At 35.6% G+C, this 12,976-nt stretch overlaps 1 protein-coding gene across 7 annotated transcripts in view; it reads left to right on the top strand.

Annotated features, from left to right (window-relative positions):
• ZNF407 (zinc finger protein 407) overlaps window positions 1-12,976 on the top strand; it is a 333,883-nt gene that overhangs the window by 231,514 nt on the left and 89,393 nt on the right. For all 7 annotated transcript variants that reach the window (XM_041408071.1, XM_041408067.1, XM_041408066.1 and 4 more), the window contains one exon: window positions 3,749-3,927. In XM_041408071.1, the coding sequence (XP_041264005.1) occupies window positions 3,749-3,927 (179 nt within the window). The remainder of the gene's footprint in view (window positions 1-3,748; window positions 3,928-12,976) is intronic.

The following is a 12,976-nucleotide window of genomic DNA, read 5'->3' as shown; positions in this document are numbered from 1 at the left end:
AAACTTGAATAAATTGTTTGTAATTGGACCATCCCAAATAAGGAGAGACAGAGAGCTGGGACTGTTCAGCGTGGAGAAGAGACTCAGGGGATGTCATCAGAATGCACACATGTCTGAAGGGAAGCTCTAAAGAAGAGGAAGCCAAGCTCCTTTTCAGTGTTGCCCAGAGACAGAACAAGAGGCAGTTAGTTTCCTCTGAACATCAGGAAACACAATTCCATTGTTAGGGTGACTAAGCACTGGCACAGGCAGCCCAGGTAGGGTGGGAGATATCTCTGGAGATATTCAGAAGCTGCCTACAAATGTTCCTGGGCAACTGGCAGTGGGTCATCCTTCCTGAGCAGCAGGGATGGACCAGACAATCTTGAGATGTCCCTTTGAACCTTAAGCATGCTGTGATTCTGTGACTTAAGTACCATTTTAAAATTGAGAAGTAATTTCCAGTTTATGATTCTGGGATACACAGCAACCTTTAATTTCTTGAGGGCAGAAAAAGGTACCTGGTTGGTAGGAATGGACTTGCAATGGCAGCATGGAATGTGCAGCTAGAACAGCAATGGGCTCTCATCGCTGTGTGATGAACATTAGAGACAAATGCCCTTTTTTGTCTTTTTCCGGAAGAGGTCATCTTAAGTAGCTACATTTCTCAGGAGAATTTTACCATCTGTCTCCCTTATTTTGAAGTGTTATCCTTTACAGAAATATGGGAGCTCTCCTGGATGTGGAAAGTAGGCCTCTGCCCTTCCCAATATATCAGTCTTTCATGGACGAGGTCATAGAGGTTTGTTGCATGGAAAGTATGCATGGAAAGCCCCTCATATTTCCTGTTCATCAGCAACATACCTTAGCAACATGTTCCATCTCCTCTTTCACTGTGTATAGTACTGGCAAGACACTGAAAAATCAATACAGGCCTCCCTCTTCCCTTTAATAGGGTTTTTGTGGGGTTTGCATCAAGTCTTTTAATCAAATAAGAAGACTTACTGCAAGACATGAAATAAAAAGAAAACTTTTTATTGTGTTTCTTTACATCAGAATTAAATGTAAACTCATTGACTGTAGCTTTAGACTGATTAAGTCTCTCTAACGAGTTCTCTTCCTGTTACTTAAGAGCATGGACAAATTGACAGAAATGTATAGATTTGATTTTAAAAATGGATCATAAGGATGAAAGCATGCTTACATGAAGCAATGGTAATAGTAATTTAACTTAGAAACCTCTACTGTAGCTTTACTGAAACACAGGCTAGTCTCCTAAAACCTGCATTTATTTTTTTGCTGCTGTAATTCAGACTGGAACTCAAAAACGAGAAAGACTTTCCTCAAACAATTTTTATTGCACCAGGCTCTGTTTTCCAAATTTCAGAACAAAGGAAATCTGTATTTTAAGGTTTATTAACACCTGGAAGTGAATCTTACAATAGAAGGCCTGTCAAAAGCTTAAGTATCATCACTATTGCAACATTACAATGTTTTAGTTATATTCTTGTCATGAGATAGCTTTAATGGAAATACAGTGCTGTTTAAAATCACAGACTTCTCTGTGTTTACTCATGCAATATGAAGTGATGTAACTACACACACTTTGTGTTGGTGGGAGTGTTTTGTGTCAGACATATGATAACATACTTGTACCGTACGTGGGAGAAGACTCCTAATAAAACGCATTCAAAGCACACTGAATAATTAAAAAACATTTTATATGCAGTACACTTTTGTCCTGTCATATTTAAAGGTATCACTTGGCTTCAAAAGTGCTTGGATTTGCCCGTTGGTTTACCTTATGATGGCAATTGCTGCTTTGCAACATAATATGAGGGGCCATTTGTAATGCCTTGTGATCTCACATTCCTCATTTCTGTTTAAGCCTTCCTGGCCTTGTCACATGGAAAAATATGGGTTTAAATTTTTTATGTCTGTATGTTGGTGTGTTTAGCAACAGATTTTTACTGATGACTGAATAAAGGAGGCTTCAGGATTGCCCTCTTTAAAGTGGCTGGAGCAATTTCCAAATCAAGAGGTAGAACTGGCCTTTTATGCTTGAACAGGCTGAGTTTTTCTTCACAACTCTTACATAGGTCTCCACAGATCCTTTATATATTTCACAGAAATATTTCAAAGTAAAAAGTTTTATATATTTCCTTAGCATAGAATGAGAGCTGAGCTAAAAGAACACAGATATTTTATTTCAGATTCGTACGCTCTGCTTTAATCTACTGCCCTTTAAAGTATAACCCATGATAGAAGGTTACCAGGTTGTCTCCTGCTTTCATTGCAGTATACACTACCTTTTTTTTTCTTTTTTTGTAAAATACATATTTCATTTTAACAACATTTATGAGCACTGTCACTTTTTTAGGGCTGAATCCTGAAAGATGCTGAGGACCAATATTTTCTATATTTTTCAGTGATAAGTGTCTTCTCTGACATTCTCAGGCATCTGATCATGATACCAGTATATAGCAGATGGACATGACAGAGGGTGAGCTTTGGCAGCACCGTAAGGCAGATACCAACTTTACTATGTCCATTTCCAAGGGAGAGACAAGCATTCCAGCAGAACTTCAAGCTGCTACTTCCAGTTTATTTTGGAGGTCCTTTTTTAGGTGCCTGTTACTGTAGAATTTCAATCAGTGATGAGTACATAACCAGTTGCCCAAAATGCTGCAGTTGTCTTACTTGAGTATTTCTGAAGTATTATGCATTTCTGTAGTTTACATGAGTGTTTGTACTTTTTTTTTTTTAGTTAGGTGAATTGCTGTTCTTACTTTGGCAATAATAATAGTATGTTCTGGTAAGAAAGTCCAAACAATAAACAAACACCAAAGCAATGGACAGTTGTGTTCTTTTGAGTCAAAAATGAAGATACTGACTATTTCTGATTGAAATAAATGGAGCAGCAGTGTATTTTATGTAGGATTAATGACTAAGTTTGAATAAGTAGGAAATTCTAATGCAAAATAATTTTGTAATGAGACTGGAGAATTTTAAAGTCTAGAAATTAAAAATTACTGCCATATGGATCTCTGTGTGAATAAGGGAAATATAAAATATTTTCTTTTTTCTTCAGAAATGTGATTATAAATATTGCTTTGAAATGTGTTCAATTAATTGTATATGTAATCTGACTTTCATGCATGAAAACTCCACTACTTTCACAAAAGCTGTGTTTAAGATGTAAACCAGAATCCATGTGTATTTTCAAAAATATGTAAACTTGAGCAACTCAATTCTCTTTCCTAGGAACAGTTCACTTAGCGAGATGAAAGGTGGTGGAACATATTTGCAAAAATCATACACAGCAACCCCTGTTGAATTTAGGAACTGTGTAGGAAAGGTTCATGTGAGCTCCAATGGGAATATTATAGGCATTTGTGTATTTCAGTTTTGCTAAGTAAAGACTTTTGCTTAATTTCTGTCCATCACTGACTACCATGACAAAAATAGAAATTCTGTAAATGTGACAAATCAATCATTCTGGTTCAGATGTAATGTTCAGTTAACCTGAAACAGCTTTGGGAGCCTTCATGCAAAGGACAATGTTTATGCAAAACCTAAGAGGATGCAAAAGATCTACAGATAATGAAAAATGAGTGATCACTACTGATTTTCTGTTATAACACTAGGCTTTATTTGAACCACTGCTACAAAAAAAATTTTTTTTGTAGCAGTGGTTCAAATAAAACCCAATGGTTTAAAAAAAAAAAAAAATGATTTCTTCTTTTTTTTTTTTTTTATTGCTGTTTAGGTCTAACTGTGCAGAAAATATCCGTAAACACATCTTGCATACGGGAAAGCATGAAGGAGTAAAAATGTATAACTGTCCTAGGTGTGACTATGGAACAAATATCCCTGTGGAGTTTCGGAACCACTTGAAAGAGCTACACCCAGACATTGAAAATCCTGATCTGGCATACTTGCATGCTGGTAAGGTCCTTCCTCCCTTTGCTTGCAAATTCTTTTCTAAATGCACGTGCTTAAATGTTTGTAATAACAAAACAAGAAGATATTATCATTTATTCTGAAGAAGAGCATGGTTTTGAAATGGGATTAATCCTCTTCAAGTTTTCCAGGGTTAAAGATAATGCATTAAGCACTGAAATCTATTCATGTTACATAAACAAATCTTGCAGTTCAATAAACATCAGAAGTGCATGCTATTTAGATGCCTCATTTTGAAATCTCACTGAACTTTTAGGGAAGAGAAATACTTTTTAATGTTTTTATTAAGTCCCCCTGCCTCTGCTATTCCCTCAAGAACAGAAAAACAAAATTCCATAGGAAATACAGTGGCAAATTAATGCACTGCTTTAAAAATTCTTAGATTTCATTACAAAAAAAGTAGACTGTTCCTCATTAAAAGATAGAACATCAGAGCTCAACCAACAACTTAGATGTATCTTTTCAGGCTTTGTGTTGGAGAGCACACACATGGAAGTCACTTAAGGAATGCAGAAGAAAAACATTGCTTTGGAAACAGGAATTAAAAGTAAAAAGATGGGGTGTTTTCTGTTTAGGAACATGTTTTTTTGGTTTTTATTTGCTTTTGGGTTGTTTTTTTTAATAGATTCTACAGTTCAGAGTGGAAGGCAGAGGATTAATGGAAGCATCAAGTTAGTAGAAAAAAATAATGAGTTCAATGATAGGAGGTTAGGAGAAATAATACAAAATTAGTGTGGAGCTTGAATGAAATGTGATCTTAATGCAAGAGAGGCAGATAACTTAGACATCACTGAGTGGAAAGACAAGTCAGAGCAGTGGGAAAAAAGAACAGATGGTGAGAAGAAAGAGTTGGGGAATCCAGAGGAGGAAGAAGCTATATGGGCCAGAGTCTCCCTGAGATGCAAATTAATCTTCCATTGAATTACTACTATTAGTACTCCTGTGTCAGATTTGAATCTTGTGTAAGGATTTAATATCCTAGTTTTTGATACCTTTATAGCTGTAAAAAAAGCAAAACCTGGACACTTTTCATGCAGCTTCGTGCTGTATGTACACTGTAGTTATTTTAAAATCTCTCAGTCTTCTCAAAATGACTGCTTGCTTTCCTGACTAGAGGCAGTGTATTATTTGTACCATATATTTCTATTTGCCAAGTATTCCACTTCATTTTGGAACCAATCATCATGTCATGTCAGCATATGGTGGATAATATCTGGATGTGCAAACAAAATGCCAGTTGGCAGAATACCAATTTCAAAATAGGTCAGAAAACTGATCACATTTCACCATAGTTCTCACTAAAGCAAATGAATATTCAACTCAGAGCTTAAATCCAGACACTGTTGCATTTTTACTACAATAATCCCACTTAATATGAAAAAATCAAATGTTTTCAGTAGGGAGATAGATATAACAGACAGCTCTAACAGTGATAGAATCAGTAACATTCCAAAATTACAAATATTTTATGTACATTTTCCCATTATTAGTTCAGGACTATATCTGGATAAATCAATTGTTAATTGCAGCATGCTGTGGTTAAAACTGTTCAGCTTGCTTGTCTTGGTAACACAGGAAAACAGTCATCAGTGTGTCGTATCCTAATGATATTTCTTTTCTATACATTCACTCTTATACTGTAGAAATCCCCTTGCACTAAACAGAGTACTGTGCAAATATATTAGGACTAGCAAGAACAGATTGTCACCTAATTATTGTCAGGCTCACCTAGGACTGGTATGCAACAAAAGTCTTGAAACATTGTTTGCATAATTCCATTGCAAAAAGGATGATACTGTATTTTCCTTTCAAAAAGAAACACTATTAAAGAGAAACCTGGGTGATAATTGTGTATTCATACCACATTTAAATTAAGGGAAGTTCATTTTCTTCTTTTCAATCCATTTCTGACTGCTGGACATCTGAGAGTTAAAGTTTTTAGAGAAGGTTTTTTAGAGGAATGAAGGACAACCCCTGTGCCCTGGCTAACATCCCTTATAAAAATAAGATTTGTTCTGTGTCTGGTTCACAGTTACTGATGACTTATTGGTCATTGGCTGCACCCACAGAGAATCTACAACACGACATAGAACCCCTTAGGATGATAGGAGTATGAAAGTGTCATACAAGATTGATTTTTTTTTTTAAACTTAAACATATTTGTCTGTCTTTTATGTTCTAATATTGCTTTGTAATAGGAAAGCTGGCCTTCTGCTTCTTTGAGCAGATAGAATAAGTATCTTCACTGGCAAAGAGACAGACACCAACTCCAGCCACTTTGCAGGACAGGCAGAAATTCCTTCACCACACCTCATCAAGAGTGGAGCTATGGGGTACCTTTAGGATGTGACTGGGAGTAAAAGTCAAGTCTGTTTCTTGTCTGTGAAATTAAGATTGACAGTTGGATTTCTAATTTGGATTTAATGTTCTTTATAATTGTTGCGGGAAGAGTGGAAGCTTCAGACAAGCCTTAGCCTCAGATTTTGGCAACAGTTTAAGATCATGGAATCATCGTGGCCTGAAAGTTCTAATGACAGCAAGTCAGATCTGTTTATAAAATGATTATTTATTAAACAGGCAAGAGATAGCAGATGAAAGATCTTAATCAGAACCACTGACTACACAGTATAAAACTAAAAAGAACTACTAGCAGATTACAGCATAACATAAAAATGCACAATATCAAGGTACCTATATTAGAGCTAGGAAAAGAAATAGTATTGATTAGGAGTCAAATCTAACTTATCACTGAAACCATGCACATCCCTTCACTTAATCCCTGGGGAGTAACGGCAAAGCAGGCATTCCTACTCATGAGAGAAACTCCACACATTTCCGGGGAAATGTACAGAAAATTTCTGCTTTGTGAAAGTTTGGTGTTGCTCTTACAGTTTTAAAGTGGATATCTGTCTGTCAAAAATCTGGCTTATCTTTCCAGATCTCACTTCCATTACTAAGATGTTTATTGGCAGTTGGGAGGTGTTAAACCCATGGTGCCAAAATAACTCACTGTAAGGCAGCTTGTCCTGTTTGAGTTGTCTGGCTGGTTAACAAGCAACAGATAAGCTCTTGTGGGCAGTGAGATGCCCTGTTACAATAATATAATGCTCTTATATTAGTTTCTTGTTAGCTTTTTTGGCAGCTGTTTTATAGGGTCAGTGTTAGTAAGGAGCTTGAGGAAGCTGCATTTCAAAGGGATAGGCCTTGGAAGATGGAAGGCAAAAGAAGCTGGCTTTTACATTTGTGAGGATGATGCTGTAATTGCAAAGTGGTAGCACTTCTGTTCTAAATTGATATATAGAAATGCCAGCAAACCAGGTCTTCGGATTTTCTTTCCTCTTTTTGCTATAGGTTCCCTCTGTCATAGAGGGAATTATTTAACAATACAACCATATTCCTTATGAATCTTAGATATTTTAAAACAGCAACAGTCTGGATTATACTTTGTCTTTAACTTTTAAAATTTGCTACATTTGAGCAACAGGCCTTTAATGCACACAAGCCAACAAAGATATATTCAGTGCACATAAAATTGTGAATTGAATTTTCTAGGCTACACGTCAAATATCAGTTTATGCATTTAACCTTAATTTTTATATGAATCATCAAATCTGTTTTTTAAAATGTCTGTGTGTTGTTCTGTAGGAGCTTGGTACCTATTTCTCGATATTCTCTGACTCATTTTTTCAAGGTCTGTGTTAAAATTGAAATTTTGTTGGGAAAAAAGCCAAGAATCCAGAGACTATTAGCCATTATTCATAAAATTAATTTATTTTCTTTTTAAAACCATTTTAAGATACTGATAGATCTTTTAGCTGTTCTAAGAACAGAAATGGGCTTATGAGCAAGCTCAGGAATCCTGCAGGTGATGTTTAAGTGATAGAAATTTGGTTCTAGTGGAAGCTGTTTATGTACATTCTTGCAAATCTGAATGTGCATCATTACAATTGGAAAATGAATGCAATAGATGATTGAATTGTTATATCATGTTGGTGACTATCATTTTAGTGATTTTTCTAAAAATTAGGTAATTTTATTTAAAAAAATTAGTTTCTTACTGTGGGCTTGTCTGAATTGTGAGGCTCAAAGCAAACTGAAGAAATATTTTGATTCTTGTGTGCATTGGATTGGATTGGATTCTTGTGTGCAATTTTGCATTTGGATTGCATTTCCAAAATTCTTGAATGTGTTTCATTCTATCTGATGCTACATTGCAATACTGAGTTGAACTGAATGTGAATGCTTTGTCAAGTGGGACAGGAGAAGGAGCCGTACCTCTGGTAGATCTTGCAAGGGATCAGTATTCCAGTTTTCTTTCTCGGTGCTTTGTCTGCTTTGAAGCAGCATCACTTGGTAGAGATAATTTCAGTTTGAACTAAATGTTCATCATTTAGGAGCTTTTGCCTTACAAACATTGTGATACTATTATGATGCATTATTTATGTCCAAACAGTGTAATATCTATGCCTGAACAACTCCATAGTTCCAATAGCTGCAGAGTTTGTGGCTTCTCACAGTTTGCCATACTAGCCTTCTGTGGATACTAAACTGGTCAAAAGCAAAAAGCTCTTCAGAGAGAAGGGAAGAGTTTGCTCATTATTGGTTTTGTGATAATGTTGAAAGTTATGCAGTGATACTGAGGGTTTTTTTCCATATCATTATTTCCATGATGCACTGTAAAAAGTGGAGATGATTTCCAAGAATGACTGCAACCCTAGAAATCAGAATAACCTGGCTTTTCACTGAGCAAAAGATATAATGGTCCTGCTGTTTGTACAAGGTTCCTCATGTGCAAAATAGCTGCGATGCTTCCATAGTTTGTCACAAAGCTCTTGCTGTAAAATGGCTTCATGACAGTCAACTGTGTGATTAGGGAACTGCTTAAGGCATTGAACAGGAAATTTGGTGATGTTTAATTTAGAATTAGCAGTTTCCTTAGAAGTCATTTTTAAAAAAAAAGAAATCAGTGAAGCAAACTCAATTCATTGTACTCTTTGGTAAGGTTTTTGGGTTTTTTCCTGTGACAGTGATACTATGCTTGCAAAGCATTCAAATTTTCCAGCGTGTGGTGAGAGTCTACCACCCATAGCCCCATGAGTAGGAGTGGAGGATCACTTACTCCTATGGATGCTGACAGAACTAGAAGTGTGAGCTGCTTCCCCACTCTGCACAGACATGTTTTCGGGAATGCTTGGAAGTACAGCTTTGTGTGCCTGTGCCTCTGTGAAAATTATAGGTGCCTCTGGGGTTGGGCATTCACAGAACAAAGATTGTGACGATTGTGTTTTGGCAGTTGGCTGCCTACGTGGTGATTGAACGCTTAGTGTTCATGAAGAGTTACATAATTCATGACCAAATGATAGATAGGTACTTGATTATAGTGTATGAGTTGCTTCACAGGGAGAAAATATCAGACATGAGCTACTCTTAGTCTAGCTGAGAGAAGCCTAAGAAAAATCAGGTACTGAAAGTGTAGTCAGATAAATTGAAATGAGAAACAAGGTGCAAACACTTAAATATGAGGTCAATTGAGCTCTGGCAGCAACTAGCAAAAGAAATTATTCTTCTTCTGTTCCTTTGAGCCTTGAGAAGACTGGATGTCTTTCTGGAAAATAGGTTTTAGGAGGGCCCAAGGTTGCTGGGTTCACTGCAAAATGTAAAGGGGCTTTGATATACCAGACTATTATCTAATAGACCTTTCTGCTCTTAAATCTTCAAACAGTGTTAATCCACAGCCGCCTGTTAAGGGCTGTGTTTGTGAATCTGTTTGTGTGTTGTGATAGCAGTGGAATAACTGAGAAGACAGGTAAGTCCCCCAAAGTTTTCTTTCTCAGAGAGGCAATATTCACATAATCAGTGCTAAATTCTTACTCTCTTTGAGCCTAAAGTGGAAATACACTCACTTAAACTTTTTGTTTCTGATATGTCAGTAAATCCCTGATAAAATATCTTGTAACATGCATTTATTTGTTTGCTTAATGTGTTTAAAGAATCCATATGAAATTCTCTTCTTCTCCCTGGCAGTTCCCTTACTGTCTTATTTTCTGTTCTTTTATATATGTTTGGAAAGTGTTTTTGCAAACTTTAAGTGCACTTTTCAAAAGGCCATGCTTTCCACACATTTCTCTTTCCGTTTCTTTGGCTCTTGAGAAACAGGGCTGTACCAGCAGCCTGCAGCATGATTGCATCATCAACAGGGGACACAGTTGTGATCCTATCAGTTGTAACAGTTGCAATATTCATGAATGGAATTCTGAAAGTTCAAATAGTTAATCCCAAATAAAATTGTGATCTTTATCCCACTTGACAGCTACATTTATCAAATTATTAAGAGAAAAAATTGATTGCTAAAAGTTATGGTGTGATCTATTATGTGATTTTATCAAGGTATAACTCTATTACGAAGTGGAAACTGCAGACTTATTCAGAATGTGAATTGGACACACAGAACCTGATAATATAGCAATTATATTAGTATCCTAGTGCTTTTCTACTTCTAAATATTTTTTCTACTCCTTTCTTTGGCATATTTTTTATTCTTTAGTAGAAAATATAGTTAAACAATAGGAAAAATGAAATAATAAAAGCCTGTTTGCTCTTATACTCTCTGAATTTATCAAAATACAAAAATATAAAATCAGTAAATGCTATTTATCAATGCAGCAATGGAAATACAAGTCAGTTGAGTACTTATACAAACTTGCAATTCATATCTGGTGTAAAATCGCCAAAGAATAGATACACAGTTTTGTTTGCAGAGCATTTAACTTTTTTTTTTTTTAATAGTTAATGTTCATAGTCTTTATCACTGTTTAAATAAAACACTTTAAATGCTGTCATTTGAAGCAATATTAAAATTGTCATTGCTAGATATAGGCAAATCAGGTGCAAGATTTTACAGCAGCAGAATATTGCTTGCGTTTCTAGTCAGATAAAGCATTATTTTTGGTGGCTGGTATACTTTAAAAAAAAAAAGAAAAAAGCAGCAGCAGCTCTGCTTCAAACAGGTTTGCTCTTGTCATAGCTATTAGTACCAGTCTTTCAATAGCATGTCATGTTGATTGGCAGACACTCCCTTTCCTCTTTTGTGAAGAATAATAATTTTAGTGTGTGCTTGAAATAAAAACCTAGTATAAATGATTTTCTGTTTGTAGAGGAGAAAGCCAGGTTCTTTTTAACATATGTAGATTATGTATTATTGTGTTTCAGGAAAGATTAATCTGTGTTAAAAAAAAAAAAAAAAACACGTATTTTTTTTTTTAGAACTGTCATTTTTTAGAAGGCATTGTATACCTAGCAAGCTTCCATAGCCAGTATATTTATCTGGGTGGTCATGACATCAAAGTTGGTTCTTTCCAGGTAGCAAGTGAAGTAGGAAAAAAAAATTGAGTTCATGAAAGTACTTTGTCTTTCTTTTTTTTTTCCCTAGGATATTGCTTTTTCTGCTGCTGTTGAGGAGCATAGGGATTCCTTTCATAGTTCCTTAGTTGCTTTTCCTGAACAATCAGCATATATTCCTGCTGACTGACATGAAAGGAGGTTTTGAAATATTTTGATGCAAATATTACATCATCTAATATTCAAAACCCACCACTATTAATATTAGTTACATCCTTTAAGTGAAAGATATTCTCAGATAAGAATGAAAGCCAATCAGTCTCACTGAAGAAAAAAAATGTTCAGAATATAGTTTTAAAGGAAAAGGAAAATACTGCCTAGACCAAAGTCTGGAACACCTCTTAATGCCTCTGCCCAGTGGAGGTATAACAGGTGTCCTGTTGTGTGCCAGAAGCTGCAGGGCCATTGCACAGGGGTTTCATATTGTGTAGAGCACCAGAACCATGCAGTCACAATCCTGCTTTCCTTTCAGCGCATTTCTGTCCACGGCCCTCCTAGCAGTCATCGTTCCTTTTCTGAAAACTATCCCAGTTTGTAGCAGGACAACTAATGTTTGTGGTGTGAGCTATTGCTCCTGAGCAGATTAATCTCTTTGCCCATATCTAAATATTTAATCTGGGTGTTGGTGTGCGCGTCCTTTCCTGCCATTCCTCTCTGTGGCATTCCAGTTTCCAAAATTGGGAACCATTTGGCTGGCCTGCATGGGGGCTGTGCCATTGTGGACGATAGAGAAACCCTCTTCAGGTCTGAATTTTTGTTGAACCCTTAATGCCTACCTTGTATCTGCCCTCAAAACACCCTTGGACAGGCATCTGCTTTGCAAATTCCTTGCATTACCCATGCTGGATCCCTGCTGGTATCCATAAAGACTGGTGCCTCTGCAAGGATGTCAGGTTCACCGATGAAAAGAAGGTAATCTTACTCCAAGATACTATTTCATTATATTAATAGATAAAATATCCTTCATGAAGAACGAGCCACATTATTGCCTATTTGGAGCTAAAAATAGGCTATCCTAACATAAAACTTTTAAAGCAAGGCTGAAATATTTAAGTGCAGAAGTAGAAGAAAGCCCTTAAGACATGACAGCCATCTAGAAAGGCAAAAATATTTAATTGTGCTAGAATATATATATGCATAATAGTCTTTGGCAAATGTAAATAATAACAGGAAATACTAGCATTGGAATATCAACATACTAAAATACATACAAAAACACCAAAAGTGGGATATCAAGGTCATCAAGAAAACTTTTCAAACAAACAAAAACAAAGATAATAATCTTACAGGAGGAATAAAAAATAAAGATGTATAATGCCTAGGAATAATTCAGGATATTTTTATGTGGAGATTGTCCTATACACTGAACATTTAAATTGCTTTCCTATTATACTTTTTTAAGTCTGGATCTCTTAGTCTATCATCTAGGGAAGTTATATTGGAATTCTAAGAAATATAAAGACCTTATTTTTTAATTTTCATTAAAGTAAATATAAAACAAATATAAGACGCAACTGGAAGAATGAAATTAAAATTTTGATTTAAAATGTGTGATAAATTTTGTAATATATATAGTAGATAAAACTTATTTAATTACTTTTATATTTAAACTATATTGAAAATAATCATATATGCC

This window comes from Onychostruthus taczanowskii, unplaced genomic scaffold, assembly GCF_017590055.1.
Source record: "Onychostruthus taczanowskii isolate IOZ18803 unplaced genomic scaffold, ASM1759005v1 scaffold29, whole genome shotgun sequence".
Taxonomy (NCBI): Eukaryota; Metazoa; Chordata; class Aves; order Passeriformes; family Passeridae; genus Onychostruthus; species Onychostruthus taczanowskii.
Note: the sequence above shows the minus strand (reverse complement) of the source record. Positions and strands in the feature narration are given on the sequence as shown.